The 27,351-nt window shown below is 41.8% G+C and overlaps 1 protein-coding gene across 1 annotated transcript in view; it reads left to right on the top strand.

Annotated features, from left to right (window-relative positions):
• The window catches only part of eif4g3a (eukaryotic translation initiation factor 4 gamma, 3a), a gene marked incomplete in the record, with an annotated part of 46,825 nt that overhangs the window by 5,131 nt on the left and 14,343 nt on the right, over positions 1-27,351 (top strand). The window contains 14 exon segments of the mRNA XM_035661290.1: positions 6,510-6,579; positions 9,398-9,565; positions 10,733-10,825; positions 11,778-11,810; positions 17,493-17,672; positions 18,620-18,731; positions 18,901-19,061; positions 19,682-19,807; positions 20,992-21,196; positions 21,913-22,692; positions 23,606-23,694; positions 24,999-25,287; positions 25,544-25,668; positions 27,211-27,330. Coding sequence (XP_035517183.1) covers positions 6,510-6,579; positions 9,398-9,565; positions 10,733-10,825; positions 11,778-11,810; positions 17,493-17,672; positions 18,620-18,731; positions 18,901-19,061; positions 19,682-19,807; positions 20,992-21,196; positions 21,913-22,692; positions 23,606-23,694; positions 24,999-25,287; positions 25,544-25,668; positions 27,211-27,330 — 2,551 coding nt within the window.

Here is a 27,351-nt window from a genome sequence, read left to right as displayed (position 1 = left end):
CACACACACACACACTCTCACACACACACTCACTGTCTGTGCAGCTTTCATTAAAAACACTCAGCATTGTTTCACATCCTCCGTCTCTCCTCGTTCCCGAACCCTGAAACACCGACTCCTTGTGTTTTTATATTAAAATCCAATCATTGTGTCTTCCTGTGAAACAGAATCAATCTGCAACTTTTAGCCACTGTACAGTGAAGTTGTCTTTTTTTTAAAGTGAAAGTTTCAGATATGTCTGATTACAGATCAATAATATAACTAATCACTGACTATATGAACTAAACAGCCTCATAACTGTTAAATTACACATTAGTAAACCATCTTTGGGGTCAAAGGTCAACTACTGAAGTCTTTACAGTTAATATCGTTTATTAAAACTAAACCTAAATTATATTGTGCTTATAAAACTGAAATAATGATAAAAATAATCCGAATTTATTACTAATAATAATAATAACTAATACTAACACTCCCATTATTATAGTGTAAGTAATAAAGTAATAAAGTAATAAAACTACCCAACCATGTCATGGTAGCATGTTTGTAAGAAGGTTAAATAATGCTCTAAAGTTGGCACAGCCATTTTCATCCCTTGACCTCTGACCTCTGAATGAAAGTGGATTCTATGTGTTTATTATTTTACGTCAACATACTGTGAATACATTTATAAATTAGGTAAAATTAGATATCTTGTATAATTTTGGAAGTTTTCACAACAAATGTTTTTTTAAGAGTATAAGTACATTCATTTAACTCCTGTGTGCGACCACCAGGGGGCGACGTGTCCCTGTGTGTTTATTAAAGCAGTAAAACCACAACAAACTAATATTCTGTTAGTGTGTGTGTAATGAGTCAACTGTTGTATTATTATTATTATTATTATTATTATTATTATTATCTAATTTATTACTATTATTATTATTATATCATTTATTATTATTATTATTATTATTATTATATCATTTATTACTATTATTATTATTATATCATTTATTATTATTATTATTATTATCTCATTTATTATTATTATTATTATATCATTTATTATTATTATTATTATTATTATTATTATTATGGATAAATCTGATATCATTTATTATTCTGACTCATACATTCATGTAGAAGCAGGATATTGATTATTATGGATAAATCTGCTGATTATTGTCTCCATTAATCTATTGATTGATCGTTTTGTACAAAGTCTGTCTAGTGACAATTACCCAGAATTCAAAGCGACACCTTCACAATGTTTGTTAATAATTTAAAATAATTTAAAGGAAAAACAGCAAATCTTCATATTTGTGAAACTGGAACCGATTATTAAGATTTTAGTTTCATCATAAACACAACAAATAATATAAAAACTGCGATAAATAATAAAATAACACTTCAATCATTGATTTTCTGTTAATTGATTTATTGATTAACGGACTGATGGTTTCAGCTTTATTTATATAAACTGTTTCTGTTCGGCACTAAAAAAACTCAAAGCAACTTTAGTTTTGAATCAAACTTTTATGTTTTTGTAATAATCATCGTTTGTTGACATAATTAAATTATTTTAATAATTAACTTTTATTCTTTAGAAAAACTTGTTGTTCTCAGTGAACCAGATTAAATATTATTATTAGTTTTAACAAGGTTTTTGAAATACAGATTATTTTTTGCTTCCTAAACTAAAGATTTTTCCAAAGAAAAAAAATAAGTTATCAATAATTATTATTAGTTTATTGAAAGAGTTTGACATAAAACTATTTTATTCTCTCTGGAACAAGTTTCCTTTGATTTTTTTTTTTTTTTTTAATTTTACAATTTTCAGGTTTTTCTTCAGCCTCCCGCCTCCCATCTGGACCCGCCTGAATATACAAGAATAAATACTCGAGTAAAAAGTAGCTGGCTGTGATTTTACTCATCAATGCAACACTGCACAAATCACTGCAGTGTGTGTGTGTGTGTGAGAGTGTGTGTGTGTGTCTGTGTGTGAGTGTCTGTGTGTGTGTGTGTGTGTGTGTAAGAGTGAGCGGTGGGCTGCTTGTGTCTGCACCATCTGGGCTGTCTCCACTCACTTCCTGCGCCTCCACTCTTTGAACCCACTGCACTTTTCAGATTTCCAGGTAGCCTGTGTCTTTCAGCTCGGACAGAGCACTCGAAACGTGTGCTGCCGTGTTTACGTGACACGAGACTTCATCCTGTGGCAGAGACATTCATTACAAGTCATTGCTGTTTGATTGAGGTGATATTTGTCTAACTCTCACTCTCTCACCCTCTAATGCTTCTTTTTCTTGTGATTTATTCCTGGGTGAGGTTGCTAACTACACATCTGTGATTCATTAATTTCTTAAGTAATGACAGATTACAGTTTATTGAGCTGTGTCATCCTCCCTATCACACCCCTGCTATTTATGGGGCTGTGTTTCCTCCTTCTTTCTTTCCCTCTCACCCACTCAGCACATTAATGGCTTTACAGTAAGCTAATGATGAAGCCACAGCAGCTTTGCCCTCCTAATTGAGGCTTACAGGTCACTGTGGGGTCAAGGGTCAAGGAGGAGTGGCTGAACCTGCTTTATGGGCTCGTCGTAGGCTGTGAGTTTACCATGACAACAATAAACTACATGGCAGTCTGGTCTTTGTTTAGGAGGGAAGCCTGTTTGCATTTCTTCTCAATCTCTCTGTAATTTTGTCCAGTTGGACGTTGCATGTAATTTTATCTCTCTTATTCCCTGAAGCAGTATCCCAGTTGTAAGTCTTTAAGTTGACATTGTGTTTGCCCTCTCTCCTCAAGCAGAAAATTAATGGAGATCAAACTAATGAGTAATGTCTAATTAAAGCGGTCAGCCACTTTCATGGTTGTTTCGGACACATGCAGCAGAGCTTGACTGAAAAGTGTCTGCATCCATCTGCTCACCTGGACACCCACATGGAGGGCTTGATATAAAGGAAGTTTTACCTCAGGACATTTAGTCTACCCGGTGTGATCGCCTGAATATGACTTAAATATATATATATATATATACATGTGTGTGTATATATATATGAATATTTTTACCACCATCAGTCTTGAAACGGCAACAATAAGTAAGGAAACTTGAATACGCATTGCTAAGCATCAGTGGTTGTATAAAATATGAAAGTGCTTGAATGTCAAAGAGAAGTTTTGCTCCAGATTGTTGAAACAAACCTTTTTTTATGCACAGGTGCAGGTTGTCCAGAGGAAAAACAAAACTGGATCATTTTTTCACTTAAATAAGTTTCTTGCTGTGTTGCTTAAATGTCAGATTTTTTTGTTCAGTATTATCTTTTGAATTTTCTCCAAAACGTGATCTGAGAAACTATTCCAGCTTAAAGGCATTAAACACAGGTGTTCAAACTGTATCCCTCCTAGTTTGTGGCATAACAACATGCCCACAGGTGTTTGCCTCCTAAGATAAAAGAAATCTCAACGCTGGCTTTAAGCCATTTAAAATATATCTTCTTGTTTTTTTGTTTTTTCAAATTTGGCTGCAGTTGCAAGAAGATCAGATCTGCCAAAATCTCTTAAGATTCACATCTGTCATCTTACCTCCTTGTTTGTGCGTTTGGTTTTCCTGCTCTTGCCGTTGTTGACATCAGCTCCTGACCTCCAGGTGGATTACTGCTGAGGTTGAACCAGACGGGCTACTACTATTAATGGGTTAGTGTTTTCAATGATAAGATGGTGGCTCTCTTTTAACCTGGTAACTTGTGCTTCTTTGGAAATGGTCACCGTTGTTGCAGCATCGTGTAAGGTTCTCTTGTTCATAGAGATCAAATTGATCCATTGGCTTTTCCTGACGATCCTTCTGAGTGATTTAGATTGTCAGCTGATGGATTTCGTTATATATGCAAACGTATTGATCCGTGCATTAGTAACATTAGTAACGCCACAGAACGAAGCCGTGCAGTTACAGTAACACGAGCTGTATGCATCGCGTTGTTTTTGTTTTTTTGCCACTCGAATTCAGCTAGTGATGCAAAAAAAAAAAATGAAGAGAAAATACTGTATGCTGCTGTATTCCCAAGGTTGTTCTTGCTCTCACTGAACTGCTGAATATGGTTGTTGTTGGCTGCCTATTAAACGAAGCCTGCTCTAAAATCACAGGTAGCATACATTATAGTTGACTATATTATTAATCAGCGTGATGTTCGCCTGCTAATCAAGTGCAGTATAATTCCTGTGGATTCTTTAGGGTCGTGTGTGCAGCAGAGTCATACTGACACTTAACATTTATACCACTGTATATCATCCACACACTAAAAGAATAATGAAGGCACAGTAAATAAATACCACTGTGGATTATGTTTTTAATGTTTGGTCCTGGTTTGTTTACACTGTTAGTATTGCAGCTATACAACACTGATTAGAAAGTTAATCTATTGGTATTTGTCACATAATATTCAATCAAATAAATTCACTATCATTTGGCCGAAAACTGAAGTGATTTTCATATATCCTTCTTTATAAGCCTGCTTTTAATATGCTGCTCAAGTTTAAAGTGTAAGAGCTTCACATTATGCACTGAGTGGTAAAATAAATATATTAACTTATGAATTTACATGAGTAGTAATTTCCATACAAGCATTTATCTCTTATATGCTTCATAACTCTCCGTAATAATGACCTGCTCCATTATACGCGGAATAAAACAACCTGAGTTTGTTGTTAACCACCCTTGTGATCTCTGACCGGGGGTTTTAGGTTTTGTCGAACCAGCTAACACAAAAAAAGCCTGCCCATGTTGAACTCATCGCCCCTCTGGTGGCACATCTCAGTGCTTTCCCTCCGTTTACAGTCCCCAACACAGTTGCACCTGCCAGCCAGCGGTCATGTAGAGCAGAGAGACGGATCAGGTTGCCTCACTGTTGATGCCCCCCCCCTCTCTCTCTGTCTGTCACCCACCAAACCTGAGTCAGGGAGTATTTACAAGTTATTAATTTTCTCACCTACTTTGAGCTCTGTGGTGAAAGTTTCTTTCTTTGCGATACTGTTGGCACGTTAAAAGCAGAAGATGAAAGGTGTAAATACTGTGGCGCAGTTTAATTAGGTCTCTCCTCACCTGGACTATCGTGTCTGGGAAGAGACTGAGCCTCTAATTACTCCTCATTTCTGTGTGTGTGTGTGTTTGTGTGGGGCGGAGGGCCGTGTTGTTTTTCCAAATTCCCCGACAGTGGAACAGATAATGCTTCCTGCTGTGCTTCTGCTTTTTGAATCGCAGCCCTTTTTCTTTAAATGTTTCTTTTCTCTCCTTATCTCCCTCCCTCCCTCTCGTGTTGTCGGCTGTGAGCAGAGGTGCTGGCAGGGGGCCAAGAGAGATGTTACGGCCCCTGCAGGCAGGAGCAGAGCAAAAGGAAAGAGGGTTTAAGGGGCCAGTTTGCTCCGTCAGAGCCGCTCGTCGGACAGCTTCAGACCGCTCTGTGACCTTCGTTCACACCCACTTCACCGTCATGAACGGTCAGCTGTGGCGGTGAGAGAATACGGTTCGGCTGGGTTTCAACTTCTCTCTCAACTCTGTTTTTTAATTTGTTACACAACTATTTTTGGCGCTTTTCATGTGAACGACCGATCGCAGCACTGAGTGGCTTTCAGAATAGACGACATCACCCCCAAACACAGCTGGCTTTTCACTCCAAGTGTGGCTGTTCAAAACAACTATAAACATGTCTGATTTCACAGAACCCACACACATACTTACAAAAATACTTATCTGCTTACTTCTCTATAACTTAACCCTTGGGGAGAAGGGGAGGCGTGATTTTAGTGAAAGGAAGAAAGCCAGACGTTCGGTTTCCCATAAACCATGTGACCAGCAGTGTGTGAGTCTGCCTGTCACAGACAACTGCCTGAGCAGGTTACTAACTACAGGGCTTTCCTCTTTTATGTGGCTACTGCACATTCCCTCTTTCGTCTCGTCTAACATATGAGTGTCTCTCAAGTGAGTCTCATTATTAAAGGTTCAGACAATGCCCAGTGTTGTGACGAGAGGGTTTTATTTGACCTATTTTTCTACCTTTAACATAAGAAAAGGAGAGTTAGTATGGAAGTTATACAGTTGTCTAATCCTCTCTGTATGTCCCTTTGCCTGAAGTGCAGAAATCCATTTCAGATTTTCCCTTTAACACTTACAAAATGGTGAAGGTACATAGTGTACTCTGAGCGGAGATGGGGCATTTTTGGGCGGGGTGGAGTGGTTGGGGGATCCTTGAAATCCAACTATGCGAGCCATTGGGGTTTGAGGAAAGCCCTTTGGATCTGAATCAGCTAAATGTATTGCAGAAAAAAAACATACAAGTGTAGAAGGAAGTCATTCTTTTTAGGAAACAACAATTAGTCAGTTAGTCAGCAATACTTAGTGTCTCAGTGTCTCTTACATAAAAACCTTAAACGTGATAGTTATCTCCCCCCGTAGAGCTGTCCAACTCTTATCTAGCATGAAACTTATTTTTTGGTCTTGCAGTTTTCGCAGAGGTTTCCTTAACGCACCTCTTTTCAGAATCCCACGGGTTCAGCCACTGGACGAGCGAATCTTCCCCACACAGCCTGGAGTCGCTGCAGTCTACAGCGTGAGTCACTGCACGCAGCCCCTCTCTCTCACATCCACCTGTACGCTGCTTTATCTCAAACACACACACTCAGTTACAAGATTATCGGGTACACCTGGCTAACTAATGCGCTCTTACTCAACACTTCCCACGTGAAGGTTACAGTGCTCGGTTTTTGTTAGAGAGGTGTTGATTCAGATTTCCGGTAATTTTTATTTGATTTATTTCTGTTGAACTGCGTTGAGGATGAGAGGTGTTTAGTCTGCCCTCAGTGATATAAATAGGGTGGACCAACTCCTCTTGCTGAACATTTATTACCATATAATCATGCTTTGATGTAGGCTGACACAGTAGATTTGTCAGCCGATTGATTTTAAGTATATTCACCCCCAAAAAACAACAACGTATGTGACTCTGAGCTCTGGAGTGCCGCGAACGAGCATCCAACTGAAGTTCAGTGCAGGAGAGATGCACCTGTTTCCTCCTAAGAGCATTACAACCTCAACTAGATTTATTGCATTCGTATATCTAATAATAAACTGACAGTGGAAAATATGTTGAGTTAAAATATGCCATAGTGGTGAGATAACAGTGCCTATCAAAGTATGTCAGTAAGTACTCTCAGTGACTCTGAGCAATAAAAAATACAATAAATATTTTGAATATGTAAACTAGGTTGAAAAGCTTTTATAGTCACAGTAAACGTGCATTTGTGTGTTTTGTTTTTTAACCACAAAAAGGAGAAGGCGTGCTTGTTGAGACATAATGCTGTGATCTGACTTCAGGAGGCCTGCTGTGGAAATGTGTGTCACCTCAGGGGACCTCTGCCATTCACTTTTTTCCTTCAGGAGTTAATTAACATTTCCTGTATCGCGTCTTTGTCGTAATAACATTCATATAATTCTTGGTGTTTTTATTTTAGCGTGCCTGAAGCATCAATATGTGAGTTAGGAAAGACAATTAGATTTACTTAGAGTAAAAAAAAGTACTTTCATGTGTCGTCCTTGGTTGAACTCTGGGACCATTTGTCGTCTCCTCAGTGACCGGCCACACCTACTGTATTTCCCTAAAGACGAAAACAAACCCTGAAGGCATCCTCCCTTCCTCTGAGGATCTTGGCCCGACATGACAGTCACCCTTTGCAAGTAGACATTATACTGTACAGCGATCCAGGTTGAGCAGTGCTGTTTGCAGAGCGGAATAGCTGGAGGGGAGTGATTTGTTGGAGGGCTTTGTAGAAGATACCACAGATATCTCTGGTGTTCGTTGTTGCACATCTTGTAAATGAGCATTTGCTGCAGACATTTAAGATACTAGGAATATTGATTTCCTTTTCCTTTTTTTTTCATTTGACATTTCATGAATTTTTTTTTTACAGTTGTGGCCGAGACGTCCTCAGTATTTTAATACTAATATTTTAGTGGTCATTTGTGGGTAAATATTAGCTTGTGTGTGTTTGTTATCCCTTATGTGCTTTTATTTTTTGTAATCTCTGGCTTTAACAAGCTTTGCAGCATACCTTGGAGTTCCCACTTTGATCATTTGACAGCACAAAGAAGATGTTTTCAGTGATGATAACGTTTCTGAAATGTGGAGGTACGGTAGGGAGTTTCACACAAGAAAACTCGCTGTATGTTTGAAGTTAGGCTATTCAGCTGTGAGCTTATTTATCCACAGTAACACAACAGTACTGGAAACACCGCTGCTTTTCTGAGATGTTCTAGCTCTCAAAGTTAGTTTTTAACGGGGTTGCAACAATGATGACACTGGTGGAAATGAACCGTGCCCACGGCGTGAAACCGTTGTTCTGTGCAGTGGATGTGGGGGGGTTTGCACACTCTTTTTTTCCTTTTCCCTTCATGTACAGCTCCTATACAGCCGCTCGCCTCCCCTCCCCCAACCCATCACTCTGTATGTCCTCAGAATCAGTCACTCGCCTGAAGCAGAGCAGGCTCCTCCCCTGGCAACAGCGGCTAGATTAGTTGCTTTATCCCAGGTCATCTGAGGGAAGTGGGCCACAAAGAGAAGATGGAGAGATGCAGAAGGGATTTATACTATAGAAGCTTTACACAATGCTGCCTAACATACCTGGTAGACGTAACACAATTTGTAGATGTTAGTCTTTAAACGTTTTGCTCTTTGGGCTCATTTTGTGGAGAATAAAATGCCCTGGAGAGAAAGCCCAGCTGTCCAGCCTGTCTCAGTGTCTGCCTCCTGCTCTCTTCCTGCAGTATCCTGTCTCATTCCCTGGTGTGTCAGGCTGCAGCAGCAACAAGCAGCACTTGCAGCGGTGCCAGCCTACAGCTGCAGCAGCCAAGGCCCATCCTGCCACACCGCAGGCTAAGAGCTGAGTCAAGGCTCATCTTTTCCCAATACTGCTCACTCGGCCGGTGCCTTCCCCCGAACCCTTCATTGGCTCATATCGACGAGGCTTGTTTAAGCATGACTCAGTTGCATCTATTGTACCAGGTGCACTCTATCTGTCACAGATGAGCGGGGTTGTAATATGATTACTTGACCCAGTTCTGCCACATGAGGCCCACACATCCTTGCACAGCATAGTTGGGCACGGCAGACTGCAGAAGAGGCCAGAGACAGTCTTAGCCAACCCCAGCAGGCTTCAACACCCATGCACAGTACAAGTCTTCACCTTTGCACACATATGGGGGCTAATCCTAGAGCTTGAGAGCTTAATTCACATTCCTCAGCAGGAGGGAGGACTAATGACCTGCGGAGGCCGGCTGCTGCTGTTCCATACATCAGTGTGCGTCTGTGCATCAGTGTGACATAATATCTTATTTTGTGTGTCTGTCTGATCTTACTGTTTTGTGTGACACAGGTACCCAGGCATGCTGGCTCTACTTACACTGCTCACGACATCACAAAGGGACACCCTAGCTTGGCGGGCACCCCGCCAGGTCATGCCCACTCCCCGGCGCTCTCTCAGGTATCAGTACCCACAGCTTCCCCATATCGCTACCCTAAGGGCTGGGAGGCAGGCGGAGGGGTGAGTTTGTCACTGTGTCCGCCGTCATCCTCTCTGCATATTCATGTTTGTTCAGTTTGTCACATTGTAAGATTTTGAACACTTATATGGGTTATTTTTGTTCTTAAAAAAAGAAAAACCCTTCTGGCTGTAAGATTGTGGTACTAACCAGATCTGTGAGCTTGTAGCTGAAAGAGGTCGTCTGCAAAGCTTCAACATCATCAGTTTAACTTCTTTGGGTAAAAAGTGAAGGCGGGAAATAATAAATCAGGATTGGGAATGCGTTAAAAGAGGATGTGTGTGTGTAAAGTCTTATGTACTACCAGGTTTAAGGGCAGAAGCACAGTGATTAGGTTGGATTATGGCAAGATTATTTCATTAATTGGGATTTAAGATGATTGGGGTAAAGGAAGGGTTAAATATAGAAACCCAACAGGGACTTTCCTTCACTGTCTGTATCTGTCTGCAACTACAATTAGATCCACACACATCTGCTGGAGTCAGAAAGGGCAACGAGAAGGACCAAAGGACCAGAAACACAACAGAAATAAATCAGGGCTGAGCATGATGGGAAGAAAGATTCACTCATGTTATCATGCATCAGATCTTATCCTTAGACCTTTTTATATTAGGAAAAAACAGAATTGCTTAATCATAAAGATAGATTCACTGTCAGACTGTGACACTGCTGCTGTGATGCTGGCATCTCTGACGCTCTGGCTCACAAGCATGTTGACTCCATGACTCAGCTTTCTCTGAAAGTATGTGACCACGCTGGTGAGGAATCCGGTTGTTCCTCTTTACCGTTATAGCCTAATGGCCCACCCCCACACCCTAAAGCAGCTCTCGTCAGACAGCACAACCTGAAACGATCGCAACCATACCCGCAGCAGCTTGAAGAAGAGTAAACAGATCTGCTTAAACTCACCTCCTCCTAGCTCCACTGCACACTAGATGAAGAATAGAGGAGCACAGGATTTGTAGTCCTTCAGGGTACCAATTAAATTATAATAAAACCCCAATCGAAAACATTTTCATCCAAAGTAAGTTCATATTGTGTCTGCTGTGTTGAGGTTACAGTCGGTTTGTTGAACGTCTTAATGAAATGACTGATTGCTGCACAGTTCCTCGTCATTAACCCTCTCCTTCTCTGTCTTTCCTTTTTTTTATTTCCCCGTCTTTTAACAGTCTCCATACAACCCTGGACAAAATGCTGGTTCTGCACCTTTAGTGTATTCTCCCCAGACACAGCCAATGAATGCACAGCCACAAAGTCGCCCGGTGAGTGTCCCCGTGGTCTCAGAGTTACTGCACGCCTGCCTCAGAGTACCCAAACAGTTTTTGCTTTACTGCGTTACTGAAAAGTTCATGGAGTCAGCGAAGGAGGGATCTGGTGTTTAGAAGCCACACAGAGCTCCAGAAACGTTGAATGATCTCAATCCAGTCAGTCACTTCAGCATCGGCTGTATTTTTTTTTAATGAGGTCTCCTTCGCCGTCTCCTTCAAGGGCCCTCGTAGGCTCGTTGTGGTCGATGGTGCTGCATCACTGGTGGCATTTGGGAGCTTTGTTACACCCCCGTTTAGGGTTTAGGAGCGCAGCATAAAAATTAAAAGGTTGTTCTCCGTGATGTTATCTTAGTTTCAGATATCTTTTAGTGTACATTTTTGTGTGAAGTCGAGCTGCTCTATCTTTTAGTGTTTGTTCACTGTAGCCTAAAGAAAGCCATTTAAAGATAGCCAACACCTTTTGTGAAAAATCTCCCTCCACGACAAGCCTAGTAAAATAAATACGATATTCACTTTGTCAGCATTCTCTGTACACATACATCTAGTAATCATTCATTATTTATCAACCTTACTGCCTCCTGCCCTCCCTTATCAGAAGAGCAAGGTTAACCAGACCTCGGTCAGTGTGCACAGTGTTGTTCACAGCATAAAAATTATATTCTTTTCTGTGTTTGACTATTTGGCATCATAACACACAGCCCGACACATCTGGTACTTAAAGCAAAGCCACTATTTTCAGATACACACTTCGACCTGCGTCTGAGAGCCGCATCATGTGCCACGTGTCTCTGAAGCTTTGTTGCTCTGTGGTTTTGTACTGTATTTTTCAAGCGTCTGCCTTCATCGCTCATCTTATCTCTGTGTCTCTCTTATGCTCTTTCTTCTCCTCGCTTTGCCATCACTGCTTCAAATCTCCTTGCTGGACCTCTCCTCCCTCCCCCACCAGTTTGCTACGGGCCCTCGACCAACCCACCATCAGGTAATTTACCCCTGCTGAACGCCCCTCCTGCTCCCTCTCTCGCATCATCATCATCAAAGCGGTTTGCTGGTACCTGCTGGCAAAGGGCTGTTTGTGGGGCGTCTGCTGTTCCTTAAAAAAATAAAATCACATTTGAAAGCCCGAAGTATGTTGGAATCGGTTAAAGAGGTTTTAATTATCGTGGGATTCTTCTAAGCGTAAGATATCTCGCCAGGTGCACAGAGCCGTTTCCTGACAGGCGTGTTCTTGCACTATTCATGTTTATTTTTATGGAGAGATTGATCTTCTTTCAGTCCAAGAATTGAATTGGTATTCAATAGTCTTAATCAGGTTTAGATGTAATGAAGCTTGTGGGTGTCTCGGGTTGGAGCGCAGCCTTCCTTACAGTTTATATATTTTTCTGAATGATTAGGCATTTAACATGCTATAATTTGCTCTTCGTTACATTTGACCAAACAGGAAACTATGAGTCAGTCTAGATATTTACATTAATTTATAATCTATGCTCAAAATACTAATCGACAGTATGTTTGAATTTCGCTCTAGTGTTGTGAGCCGATGTTTGCTTATTGAAAGTAAAAAGGTGTAGGTGAAAAATAAGGATAAACAGAGAGCGCTCGCTTTCAGGTGAATCTAACATGATTCTACATGCCGAATTGGCCAAACAACACCGTACCTCCGTCCAAGGAAAAGCATTTTAATAGTGGAAATGTATCTGATATGTTTTCCTTTTCCTTGAAAACAGTAAGTAGTACGGATGCTCTGGTAAAAGTAGAAGTACTAATTCAACTTCTTTACTCGAGTAAAAGCAAAAAGGTACAGGCTCTGTTGGACATTTCTACCAGCTGTCTCTGTGCAAATCTGAAACTTCAAATAGATTGATATATTGATTCTCCCTCTTTGGTCTGTTTCATCTTGTGACGTCTTTTACTTTGTTGTTGTCACGTTACTGTCACGTGTGACACACCACAGTCTTGATGTTGGGAAGGCTTATATGATGTAAAAAATGAATTAATGGATCATTCTCCTGCATTCAAATGGGGCAATAAAGAAAAGTAACGAGCCTAGTTTGAAAAAGTAAGGAGTAGAAAGTACAGATGTGTGTGTAAAATGTAGGGTGTAAAAGTTAAACGTTGTTAGAAACATACATAAAGTATTATATGGAGTTAGTGTGCAGGATGTTTTCTTTATGCCAGAAAACTGAAATAAGAACATGATTATTTCTGTGACAACACCCTCGTGAGACCATGTTCTCATATGTTTGCAGTAATTAAACCAAGGTACTGCAATTAAATTGGCTTTTATTGTTGTTTGGGTGAGAAATTTGTGATCTAGATTTTTGTCACAACCACATCTACGAGCCAATTTCCAGAGGGACACAAATGTCTTCAGACGTTGATTATTCCTCTTTTCTTTTTTGAGTTTTGTGTTGAATTTCAGGATAAAACAAGACAAAGTGAAAGTGGTCAGTGGTCAGGTAGGCTGTCGTCAAGGAAGGAGTCAGGAACAAGTGTGTGTGTCCGTGTACTTGGCTGACACTTGCGGCAATTACACTCTGGACCCTGTTAGGCTGACGACACTTTGTGAACTAATGTCATTAGATTATGAAGGGCATGTTAATGTGTTCATATTTGTCAGTAGGTATTTAAGATGATGTTTGTGTATTACCTTGTGGATGCTAAGAGTCATGTTATGACATGTCTGGGTGCTAATATTCAGTCCATGTGACTTCCTGTTGTTTGTTGATTCACACCGTGATGATTCGTGCAGCTGGCCGCCTTTAAGATCGATGTGTTATTCACACCCAGGACCCCGAGACGTGCCCTGAGTAACTGGTTGTCTGACATCCTCACCTTCTGGATTCTTCTGTGCGGACACATTTTTAAGAGACTATTAATAGTATAGTGTCAAACTGTGTCGGGTGTGTTTGCCGATATTAGTGTACGCACACACACACACAAACACACAAGCTCATGCTCTGGCTGTCACAAACTGGCGCTGGGATCTCTTGTGCCACCACGGAAGTGGAGTCGGAAAGCAGATGAAGCCGAACAGTGGCCTTTTATGCCGATGGAGAAAACACCCATTGTCCCCCTGAAACGCACTCAATGCACAGTAAAGGGTACATAGAGATCAGAAAATGAATTCATTCGGCCAAAACATAAGTCTGACTCCAAACAAGGATCATCATTATATTGTTTTTTTTCTTCCACTTATCAGTGTAACTGACTTCTTTGGACACCAAACACAGCTTTCGTGTGTCTGTGTGAACCCAAAGGTCAAAACCAGTAGAAATTACAGTTACCACAAAAACAAACAACAGTTGTTTCCTCCAGAGAGCTGTTCAGAGTCTAAATAACTCTATTAATCTGAGTTTTACCCTCGAGTGTGTCCTCTTCAGACGCCTCAAATGGTGGAACGGTCACATAATCGTTAAATGGTATATAACTTATGTTTTGTCACCATTTCCACTTTAACATACAGAACATGTAGACGTAGTTTCAAATAGGCAGAACAGAGTTACAACATTTCTCTTTCTCTATCACAGATGGGAATGATGAAGACAAGTTCAAATGAGTTGAAACGGGTCAAGTCAGGGCAAAGATCAGGCATTAGCCTTGAGTTTAATGTGTGTTTCTAAATGATTTCTCTATTATACAATAAAAAACACCAGCCCACGTCTCCCAAGGACACAAAAGATTTTCAGCAAAAGCAGTAATTTATTCAGCCCGTATGAGCTCGCCCGACCTAACGGCTCCATGAGGTAGAGCGATGTCTGTGGGCCTCCCTGGTGCAGCCGTCAACATGAACTCTGTGGGTAATGCATTGTCGCAGGTGACAGCCAGGTCCCAATGGGGCCGCAAAATGCCAAATTGGCAAAGCAAGAGGTAGACTGGCACAGAGGCTCAGGCTGCACAATTCGAGAAAGGAAATAGCCCTCGAAGTAGAGTGTGTGTTTGGGTGAGAGAGGCTTGTGGATCGCTGTGCAAGTCAAATGCTGAAACGACATTCTGACTGTGACTCTTCAGCTTTTTCCACTTCACCGCCCAGTCGAATGATGAACCCACCCTGATTCTGAGCTCCTTCTCTACTGTATACGAGTTATTTTAGCCAAAGTGTCTCAGGAGAATGTACTGTGTCAGGTAGATAGAAATAATGTGGCAGTTTCCTGTCTTGGGGGTGTGGGTGTGAATGATTGATTGCCTGCTTGTTTTTGTATCGAGGCTTCGGTCTCACCAGTACAGTCTCCCATTGGCTTTTCTCTTTTTCCCGCTTTCAATACTGAAGGGAGGATTCAGGCCCATCCAGGTAACATTTACTTCTGTGTCAAAAGTCTCCGCAGACCTGCATGGCATGATGAGGATCCACCCCTCAAATGATCCCGTCCCTCCTAACCTTTAACCCTGCACACCCCCTCATCTTCACTACAGTGTATGCTCAGTAGAGAGAGTCTTTTGTTTTTAAAATCATCATTTCATCCCCATGTCCTGTCTTTTATCTTGTAGGATCATTACTGGAGTGTCGTGTTTTTTTGTTTCGTCCATTACTCATCTTTAATGAGCTCGTACAGTTTAATGAACAGCATGCAGAGTGAAAGATACTGTATATTCCCCCCTAAGATGAGTGTTTTTGTTACTTCCTTTTATGTCCATGTGATAAGAAAGTAAGTGTTTGTTACCGTTTGGAAATATGTAATGTTTATGCCCATTGGACGTATGTATGGTTTTACTGTTTCAGTGATTATTTTAAGCCTGAGTTACTAAGCATTATTTAGTTGACCGTGTTGAAAAGTTGTTTTGTCTGTTTACTCATATTTCTCACTTTGCCAGCGACTTTACGGACACTGTCTTCTGGTAGCTGGTAATAAACAGTTTCCTGGTCATTTCCCAGATTTCCACAGGCCTGTTTACAATACAGCCATTGAACCTGATTTATTATGTGAAAGGTGATTTCCCTCCTGGGTATTTTTAGACGGTTTTACAGCATTGTTTATTCTGCTCTCCTTCGCTGGATCACACTGCGACTGTGGTTGGGTACTCGCAGCTTGAGCCCTAGTTGTTTGGAAGTTGGTCACAGCTGTTGGTAGCGGTCTTTCTTCAGGCTCGTCCAAACACAAAGCCGGTGCAATATTAAACTTTTAAGTGATGGTGACACGTGCTGTATAGAAGTCATTGTAGCTGCAGTCACTACAAGTATATTCTCCCAGCTTTGTGCGCTCTGTGATGCACGAGTAACGGCCATATTGCTGCCTGGTGAAGAGAGCCGTGCCGTGTGTCACACAATCAGTACAACTACAAGGTTGGCCAATCTGCTCCGGCACAAAAAGAGGTATTTGAAGCCATTCAACAGTCCAAGAGTTGTTATTTTCTGCAGCTGTGGAGTCTGGTGCAGCTTATTCACAGTGCAGGGCAGACTGGCCAAAGAGCTTTGAAATAGGAGAATATAAATAAAAAAAAAACAAGAATTAATGAAATTTACACTTTGGCTAATCCCTTTTAAGTATAATGTAGGAAACAGTAATTGGGCCCTTCTCTGCTTTTTTAAAACCAACCGTAAAACAAATGTATCAACAGTCATCTCACAGAAATCTCAATCTCTTGATAAATGGTTGAATATCAAATTACCAATCACAAAAATCTCAAAGACATTTAAAAAAAACCCGACCTTAAACCACCATGTAGGTAGGTGTTGGATATCCCTGATACAAACCTTAAATTTTACTTGATCTCCCTCCACATCTCTTTGTCTTGGTAGCAAGTGGCATCGGTTTTCATTAGTGAAAGTAAATACCTCGTAACCAGTGGGTCATAATAGGGCTAAACCACACTACAGTAGACGTGGCTCCATCACAGTGCTTTAATAGGAATTATATATGAATGGAAAACACTCGAATTGGGGATCACAAATCAAACAAAAATGTAATAAAAGGTAATGGAAAACTGCTTTTGTTTAAATCTTTGAACACAAGTATACTCTGGTAAGTTGCCACGGTGTTAAGATACCACAGAGGTGCCTTAAAACAACACAAAACTTCCACTACTTTCATAATAGGAACGTTGTAAAGGTGCCCGTGAAGATGAAGACGACGATGATGAACACAGGGCTTATTGTGAATGTCTGGAAGAATTGAGACTGTTCGCTCTGTAGTACACTGATTTCTTTTTCCAAACGTTATCCTAATATGAATTACTTGATGCTTGTAACACGTTTATTTAGTTGATTAGATGATTGTAGGAGGAAATATTTAGGATGTAGGATTTAGATGTCATTCATCTGATTCATGATGTTGCTCACCAGTTACAAAATACAAATATTAGAGATGTTTAGTGAAGCAATTGGTGGAGGAGATTATGGGTTGATTATAGAGGCCTCTGACAGATGTATAAAAGCATGTCTGACTAAATCATTCTGCTTTTCATCCCTCAGGAGTGCTTTTAATGTAATGCTCTGAGTGGCCGCGTTGACGAGAGTTTTGAGATTTCTTTTAAGCAGCTGATTTAAAAACAAAACAAAACCCGGGCTGTCTCTCTGTGAGGAATGAGTAGGCCAAATGGCGAAGACATCTGAAAAACTGCACTGTTTTTATGTTAGATAAAGTATGACAGCATGCTGAAATGAGACTGCTGCCTCTGGGATAGCACTTCAATGTCTTCTGTTGTTTCTCTCACATGTTGCTTTCAGTTTTTCCAGAGGACCCAGATGCAGACTGCGAGGCCCAATATCCCTACGAACACGCCCTCCATACGACCTGGCTCACAGACTCCCACAGCGGCTGTCTACCCCACTAACCAACCAATCATGATGACCATGGCACCCATGCCTTTCCCGACCCCACAGACTGCACAGTACTACATCCCACAGGTGCCATGGACCAACTGAACTGGATCTTAACATTAGATTTAAAGCTGTTACTCTACTATCAGTCTGTGTGCCTCAGTCTCAGCTATCGTTGTTTGTGCACTTACTGTTACTGTTTTAATTTATTATGATGATCTAAAAAAAATCTGAAGTATTCTTTGTTTGATTATGATTAAGCAAACATATTTTCATTTCACACTTGCTTCAGCAACTGTTTTAGATAGATAGATGGATAGAAATACTTTATTTATCCCCGAAGGGAAATTGTTGAGAAAAATGTTCCTTGTTTGCTGCTGGTTGAAATTATTTAAAGGAATAGTTTAACATTTTGGGAAAGTTAGATGAGAAGATTGATGCCTCTGTCTGTTAGATAATACACTCCTGTGAAACCAGCATGTGTTGATTTTTGATTCCTTTTTGTTTTGTATAAATTAAATATGTTTTGATTAGTGGGCTTTTAGAAAAAAATGGTATTTCCCAAAACTTTGAACTATTCCTTTAATATAAAGGAGGCACGTTTTTGTTATATAGTCTTGTCTGCACATTATATTAGATAAAAGTATTTCTCCTTGCGTGCGTCATCGTAACCGACACAGATTATAACCATTACAGCAAAAATTAAGCGTAAGAATATTTTAATTTCATATTTGCTCCTGCAGAGCTCCCGTGAGTATTTGGTTTCTGTGCCGAGTGACTACAGAAAAATACTCTCGGGCTGCAGCTGGTACTGGTTAGATCTGGCTGATTAGGAGAAGTGCAGTTTGCGACAGTGATCTAGGCAGAATTTAAGAGATCCAACATCTCAATGAAGGACAATTAAAATCTCTTAAATTCCAAATGTTAAAAAAAAAAACTGATTGCAAAAGAGTGCAGTTCTTTTTTTACACACAGTAGCTGCCTTGTTCTTACTGATGTCTCAATCTGTCTCCCTCTGCCCTCTTTGCTTGCAGTATCGCCACAGTACGCCCTACGTGGGACCTCCTCAGCAGTATTCTGTACAGCCTCCAGGGTCTGGCACCTTCTATCCTGGTCCAGGGCCAGGGGAGTACCCTGCCCCATATCGTGAGTTATTAGTCCAACACAGACACACATGAAATACCATTCCCACACTCCGAGCACTTTTAAAGTCTGAATTCACCAAAGTAGCACAAATAATCGATCATCTCCTCAGAGCAGGAAATGAATCAGTGTTTAACCGACGTGTGTTTTCTTCTCTTGTGTTTCCCTTCAGATCCCCTCAGGTACCACCCACCTGTCTCACCCTCTGTTCCTGCTCCCGTTCCCACAGCTGGCCCAACCTACTACCCAGGACAGACTGTGTACCCCCCCTCGACCCCCATCATAGTGCCTACACCACAGCAACCTCCACCAGCCAAGCGTGAGAAGAAAACAGTGAGTATCTTAGTAGTTTCCCCCACCTCAAGACCCATTTAGCAGCCGTTCTGGAGCTTTTGATCACATTTCACGACTTTCAGCAATTTCCACAGAAATGTTGATGTTTAAATTTCCATTTTTTCTGACCACTTTATGGATTTCTCATCCATAATAGTTTAGGATTGAGCTTTACAGTTCAGTTTTGACGTTGCAAACAGCAGCTGACAAAACAGTCTCACCTCAAAGTGAATTTAGTTTCTGGAACTTTCCATCAGCAGTTATTCCAGTTTGAGTTTCCCTTGTTTAAAATGTATTTAATGTTTTGCATAAATGTGGAATTATTTTACAAGCTGAGCAGAAACGTAACCATTTAATGTAGCTTTAAATTTCGATTATAGATTCTAGTCATTAATGTTGTAATTTAATCTCTCTGCACATTTTCACAAATTCTTGTCACAAATGAAGTGTTTTCATCTTGCTTCTGATAACACCATTATTTTATTTATTTCACTCCAGGACACCCTAATATAAACTTTTTCCTGTTATTACGTCTCAATGAAAAACTTGCATGAAGCAGGGTTGCTCCAAGACTCGGGCGCTTTAGTGAGGTCTGTTATTTTGTGCCATTGTCCTCCCAGATCCGTATCCGTGACCCCAATCAGGGTGGCAGGGATATCACAGAGGAGATCATGGCAGGGGGTTCAGGGAGCAGGAATTCAACACCTCCTGTCGGTCGCCCCTCCTCTACCCCTACACCCCCACAGGTATGGCTCTCATGACACCCTCACCCACAGTAGTTACAGTTGAGGTAGTGTAGCATTAAGCGCAGCTGATTAGAGCTTTAGCTGAGGGGTGGAGAGGCGTCTCGTGTTGCTTGGTAGCTCTTTGCTCTGATCCTTTCTCCACCGTGTGTCTGACAGACAGGACGTGGCCCCTGTGTCTTTGGTAATTTACTCAGCCATTTTGCGCTCTCATAAGAAATTCATGGTGATTTTCTGTCCAGAGAATGCCTGTATTATCTATTGCTCAGGACTTTGTTGTCAGTGGTTATATAAATGTGGATGTGTCCTTCAGCGTCATATGTTCCTGTGAATATTTATTACAACCTATGTTTAGACATCCATGACTTGTTAAAACCAGTTACATTTAAATAACTCTCTCGTAACGGTTAGTCTAGTTAAAAGCTGTTTTTATCTTGAACCTGCTTCCTTCCTGTCACTGTTTCTGTTCACTCACTATCTTTTACAGTAGATTGCGTATGTATTGTCTTCTCCTACTCCTTCTCCAGAATCCGCTCGTTGGTCCATTCTGTCCTTCAAAAAAAGATTGAATTTTTATTGTTGTGCAAGTGCATCGCCTCGATGTAAACAAGGAAAGGTTGTGGCTCTAGGTCTTCATCTTTTGGACCAAGAGTACCACCGTCACTGGTATTTCAGCCCCTAATTAGATGGACAGAATGGAAACCAGCAGGGCTCGGAGTCACTTTTTGAAGCTGAAAACAATAGTACTAAAATCAGACTTACCAATCCCTAATAAGATAGCTTTCCATGGATTCTGAAGAAGGACATTGTGACTTCTTCCTCCCTGTGTCCTTCTGTGGATGTTAACAGTGTCTTTCCTCTCTTTCTCTGTCTTTTTGTGCCCCTTTTGATTTTATTCTTTATTCTTGCCCCTTTTTTCCCTCTGCATTGTTCTGAGCCGTTCCCCTCCTCCTGCTATCCCTCCCACATTGATTCACTCTCTGTCTTGTCCTCCATTGCTGTCCTCTTAATCTAACCACACCCCATTGGACTCCTTATTTCTGCTTAATCCTGCATTTGGGCTTGTTTGTTTATTTGTTTGTGTGCGTGCTTGCCTACATCTCTGTGCGCGTCTTTCTGGTTTTCTGTGTTGCTAGTTTTTATGGCCGCACCCTCATTATCCTCACATTTTCTACCTCAAATCGCAGCAGCTGAGCAGCAGCCAGACTCCAGAGCAGCCGCAGCAGCAACACCAACAGCAGCAACAGCAACAGCAGCCGCAGCCTCCTCAGCCACAGCAGGCCCATCCTGGAGGCTACACGCTGGAGCCCCTGCAGCCACCGCAGCCACCACAACCCCAACAGCCACAGCAGCCGTTGACAACTGGGGTTTCAGACACCAAACCAGGGCCAGGTCTGCACCGACATCCCTCTTTTTTTTCTTTAAAATACAGCCCAGCTCATAACAAGTAGAGGTCCCACACATCAGACCGACAGACAGTCTGACCAAGGCCGTTTTAACCCTATTTTTACGTCTAACACTATAACATTAGACCTTTTTGAGAAAAGTACTGTGTGACTGTGTTTCTACTGTGTCGTCGCCTGCCAAGCAGTGCCATCCCTGGTTTTACTATCGCTCTCATGTGGTTCAGCAAACCTTAGTGACCCTTCACCAAGAAAACTTATATTTAAACATTGATTTCCAAACACATTTAACGTATCACTTTTGTTTTCCTTGGAACGGACTGCACAATGAATGCTTTCACTTTTATTTCACTGACAAATCGTCAAAAGTGTAGTGTCAGCTGGGCTCCCTGCTTCTCCGCTAATTAGCTGGACCATTTTAACCACTGAGCAAACGTTTTGGAACCAGTTCTACTAGTTTTATTATTCAGCTTCAAATTTAGAGAGAGGTTTATTGAGCCTAAGGCTGTCACAATCATTAACTTATATAGTGATCTGGTGTTTTTAGTTTGTAATCTAAAATACCTAGCAACAAAAGCTTATTAGTTTAAAGCTACAAAGAAGCACAAAGACATGTTTCCAGCTTTACCCACATTAAAGAAACTGTTTATTACAGTTACAGTGACGATGAAATTGTGTGTTTATCTGAACTCTTCATTCTTCCAGATGATACGCCAAAACTAGAGCCAATTGTCCAGAAGTCTTCCTCGCCTGGGCTTGTGCAGCCTGAAGCCCCTGTGGAGAGACTCGAGGCCAGTGCTCCTGTAACCGAGGCCCCTTCTACAGTCGAACCAGAGCTTCCCTTCTCTGCCCCAGTGGCCGCCCCCGCCACACTCCCAGTTTCAGTGGCCAACAAAAGTGAAGGTCCCTCAGCCAGGGAGTCCAGTGCTTCAGCCTCTTCTCCATCCCCCTCAGCTGGGGAGTACAAACCCTCTTTGGCGCCACCTCAGACTCCCAACACAGACAAGCCTCTTTCAGATGCCCCGCGGACTCTGGCTGCCTCGCCGGCGCCGGCTCCCAAGGCTTTGAACGGCCTTGCAGACTCTGGGACTGAGCTGGACGCCCCGGCTCATGAGCCCTCTCTTCTGTCCCCAGCTGCACTCCAGCCCCAGGCCTCTGCTCCTGCTTACAGAGAGGCCTCCTCCTCTGAAACATTGCCCTCTGACGTGAGGCCAGAGGTGCCCATTGCTGCTGCGCTCACCCCCATGGCACCTGTGGCCGTGGTGCCCGTCACCCTGACGTCAAGCCCAGCTCCTGTTTTGCCAGCTACGCTCCCCCCCGGCCTTCCGCCTCTAGTGCAGGCCACAACAGAGGCCGACGAGCCGAGCAAGCCCTTAGACACTAAAGACCTCGTTCCCAGAGTAGGGACAGAGGCACACGGAGGCATTACTGACAGCAAAACAGAGTCCCAGCAACAAGCGCTCACCAGGAGGAGTCCCACTACAGGTACGGCATCTGCTGCGTTTCAGCATCTGTAAAATTCATTGGAGCCTAGATAATTTGTTTCCGTGACTAAAGTCTGCAACAAAGGAGTAATGACTCTTTAGATGGAGTATTTTTTTATTTTTTGGAGACAGTCCAGCCTGAAAAGAGGCTTTACTTACACTACTATTTCATGGAATTATGCCTAAATGGCAAATTGAAGTGGCTCTATCAGGAACTAGGGTGTTTTATAAATACACCAAGTAGCACACATTGGAGATAATCTCTCATCAAGTGCTGTGCTGACACAGTTGATTCCCCAAGAAGGCGTCGTCGGTTACAATAAACTCTCAGCGTGGTCAGAGTTACCGTCCTTTCAGAAAAACCTGGAAAGTACGAGACACGTTTTAAATACATTTGTTGCCCTCTTAAGATTATTCTGACGTGTTAAACCTAAAGCGTGATAAACGTTATTAAAGCAGCTGCTCAGATTCTGCAAACCATTTTTAGCTAATGTAATATGTGATTCTTTTAGCCCTTTTAAAATCTATCTATCTAGTCTTCTTAGTTTAAGATGAATTTATCACAATAAGTGACGTATATAAGGAACCTTTATGTCTTTTATACCTGCCATTGAAGATATCCTGGAAATCTCCTAAATAATTCTTACTTGTGTAAATGTTTCTTTCTTTTTCTGCTCTGTCAAATAGTATTTGCAAATAATGTTTGTTTATTATAGTTTGGTCAGAACATATTAGAACCGTGTACATAAAAAAAAAAAAGTGACTTTAAAGCATTTTATGTAATTTTCTGGCTTTTCTTCTTGCCATTATTGTGTTTTCAACCGAAAAAAAGCCCTTTTAAATCCATTGTGGTTGTGTTCTTTGCTGACTGTCTGTGGCTGATTGCGTGTTCTTGCGTTTGTATTCCTCCACAGTTAATCAGACTGCTTCTGCTATACCAAAGACCTGGAGGAAACCAAATGAAGGGATCTCTGCTGGCGACGCACCTCAAAAGGAGGATGAGGTAAGAAAAGAGGCCCAACAGGAAACAAGAAGTCTAGATAATTTCACCTTTAAATGTGATGTGTCTATAGTCTCTTTGTAGAAGTAGTTTTTAGTCTGTTGACTTTCTCACACTGGTTAGTGTCTCATTTTGAAGACTTTTTTTTTTTTTAAATGCTAACAAATTGTCAAAGATTGGGATGGAGGGGGGTGAGAGGGAAGAGGAAAAGGCACAATATGGGCAATAGTTCAAGTGGAAAATGTTTCCACATGTGTGGTGGGGGGGAAACAGACATAAATGGTTTTGGGGTGTTGTTATCGTAAAGAGCGACAGCAAAGAGTTATCCATCATCTTCATTGCTCACCCAGCCCACTGTATGTAAAATCAGCTCTGTCCCCATCTCATTTCCTCTCTTTTATTGTTTTGTTCTGGGCTTTTAGCTGTGGGAGAGTTTTCACACCACCAAATACCGGTGGTACAGACTTTAAATGGCTCCTTTTAGGCTACAGAGAGAACGATGAGTGAAGGAGAAATGTTATTTTATGCAGAAACACATTTCACACAGAAACCTTTCAGCAATACTTGACCAAACTATAAACATTTAAACAACATTTTAAATGTCTAGTTCATTTAATTCAGCTTCTGAATCCAGAATAAAAGACTTCATTTATATTGAAGGACATTTGGTTATACAGTGAAGCTGGTTTGACCCTGTTACCTGAAGTATTACCACACTGATACAGAAAACAAATTCTTTACCGCAATCATCCAGATCCAGTACCCCCATTTGAAGCCCAGTGAGTGCCTTGGCCTAGATAGCACACAGAGCACATAATATAGAACACGAAATACAAAAAATATATTCAATCTGCCCAGAATAACCCTTTACTGTGTGTAAATAGTGCTGCATGTACAGATATTTGTTAAATGATAATGGGGGTTGTGTAAAGAAAATCCCTCTGTGTCACTAATGGTGCCGTCTACTACGACGAGCCCATTGTGCTCCTGTTATGTTTCCTTTTCTGTGTTGTTTGTACCTGACCTATCCCACCCTCTCTGCATTTCACCATCTCTCCCTGCCTTCACTCAGTTTTGCTTCATTCATCCCTCACTTTCTACTCCTGCAGTTTTACCCTCTCTTTATTTGTTCACCCGGTCTGCAGATGACCTCCTGACAGCTCTGTAACTGACGATTATAGTGCGTTACGTAGATAAATCCTGGTGCTGCTAGTTTTTAAATGTGATAAACTGTTGCTAAATGATAAAAAAAGCTGCTCATAAAACTTACCGACCGATCTGAAAGCGAAAATCTTGCCTCCGCGCAGGACGAGCCCAGTACAGTGGATCAACCTGCTGGAGACCAGGCCCCGCAGTCAGCTCCTCTGAGCAGCAGCCCGGTGCCCCTACCGCCGGCGTTTACCTCCACCCCTGCTCCAGCTCCTGCCAGCAGCCCCGAGGCTGACGGAAAGCCCGCCGCGCCAGAGGAGAACGGCGAGGCCGAGATGGAGCCCATGAGGAACGGCGCAGGCCACACGTCGGAGACGGAGAGCAGCGACAGTGGAGCCACCGCCGGAGACAAGGAGAACTCCACAGGAGCTCCACAGGACATGGAAGGTGAGAAGGGCCCCGTTCTTTGGACACGTTTGAAGCTACTTCAGGCAAAACTTTTATACAGAAATACGGTTTTTATCAGTAGAAAAACGCTGCTGACGTTCAGATTTTGAGCATGACTTGTGTCTTTAGTGGCTCCCGGTTTATGAATTCACTCCACTTCACAGTGTAGCTTTTGCTTTACTTATTTCCAGTTCAGCCTTTTCATATTTACTCTTTTTCTCCGTCCTTCCCTCTCAAACCGTGCTTGGTGTTCCAGACTTGGCCGACTCCAGTGGGAAGCGTCAGTATGACAGGGACTTCCTGTTGGGCTTCCAGTTCATGCCCGCCTGCATACAGAAGCCTGAGGGGCTCCCACCCATTAGTGATGTGGTGTTAGACAAGGTGAGTCAGCCAGATATCCCTGCCTAACTATTCTTAAACCTCCAAGTGCAAATGAAGGTGAATTATGTACATTTCCTCAGCATATTACCAACCAGCCTCAGAGCTCCTTCTCTAAATGTCGCTTTTAAAATGGAAAGTGGCTAGTAGAGGCCACAATGTCTACTTTAACTGCAAACTCTGCAAGAAAAGCCTCTCAGCAATTTTAAAAAGTGCAGCAGAGACCTGCACAGGACAGCCAGTTAAAAATAATAAAAAATAAATGTCATGGCGTAAATTAGACTCAAACATTCAGCTTCAGTTCAGCACTGGCCTTGCGAGGTTCAGGGTGATTTATAACAGTAGGTGGTGTGTTGAGCCATTTCCACCCATGAAATGCAGATTTTTCATACATTTGGGAAGTATGCCAATATTAACACGAGCATCGATGTGTTTCATCACCGTTATATTATTCGGTTCACAGCTTGAAAAACATGTTAAAGTGTGCAGTACCTCTTTATTTTATTTTATTTGAGTCAATTATGAAACAAAAATCCCAAACATGCTGTGGTTTCAGCTTGCAGATTCTTTTTTTCTCATTATATCATCGTAAACTCAATGTCACTGGGTTTTACTGTTAGTTGGACAAAACGAGCGATTTAAAAATCTCACCCTCTGGCAAATTGTGACAGGCATTATTTATGCTTTTCTTGAGGTTTTAAAGACTATGCAATTAAAGCTATTAAATGATGGATTATAGTAATCAATAATGAAAACATGCACAAGATTGAAGCCCCAGTTTTTGCTCTAAACTTCTTCGTGAAACAGGGTTCTTCATCATTAGCTCATAGCAACAGGCAGTAGTCCAGACATTGCCTAATTCTGTTAGATCGTATGCACCGGATCAAAGATACACCACAGAGACTTTGGTTCGTTCCTCTGATCCACACTTACGTATGGGTGGAGCATATGGCCTGCTCAAATGCTGTTTTGATTAAAATCACATTGCTATTATGTCACACTTGGCAGCGTAAGAGTACATGCCCCTCCCCCCCACCTCTCCGAAAAAGAACAACCAGACCGGCGAACAGTTGATGTACAATCCCAATAGTCTCATTTTCTCTGAGGGAGAAAGTGAAATCTCACTGGGAAAGAGTCGAGCGGAAGTCAAGGACAGCTGAAAGACAAAGAGCTGGATTTGTTCTTCTCTCCTCCCCCACAACTATCTCGCTCTCTCCTGCGTTCCTTTCTTCCTTCCTTCCACATCTGGTTCTGACTTCTCTCACCGAATGGCCCGTTGAACCCGCTGAGCATAATTTATCACCAGCACAGTAAAAAAAACAATAAATACATAAAGCAAAAGCTGGTAAAGTAGTACGACTGTCATTTACCACCTTTAAAAGTCCAGTGAGTTAGAAATGAACACACACACAGCAGGCTGACTCCTTTTACCCTATTGGCACTACTATGAGGGGATCACTGCTCCCCCTGCTGTTCAGCTCATCGTGTGTATGTGTGTCTTTGTGTGTGTGTGATGATGTATTGTGTATGCTATGTGTCGTACAGATGAACCAAAACAAGTTGCCATCTCGAGTGGTGGATTCCAGGGCGATCTCCAGAGGGCCCGATTTCACACCTGCCTTCGCTGATTTTGGCAGGCAGATGACCGGAGGACGAGGCGCTGCGGTGAGTCACGCACACGCACAC

Source organism: Morone saxatilis, unplaced genomic scaffold, assembly GCF_004916995.1.
Source record: "Morone saxatilis isolate NCDOM2014 unplaced genomic scaffold, NCSU_SB_2.0 Contig18, whole genome shotgun sequence".
NCBI classification, from domain to species: Eukaryota; Metazoa; Chordata; class Actinopteri; family Moronidae; genus Morone; species Morone saxatilis.
The sequence above is the reverse complement of the archived record's forward strand: the minus strand, read 5'-3'. Positions and strand labels throughout refer to the sequence as shown.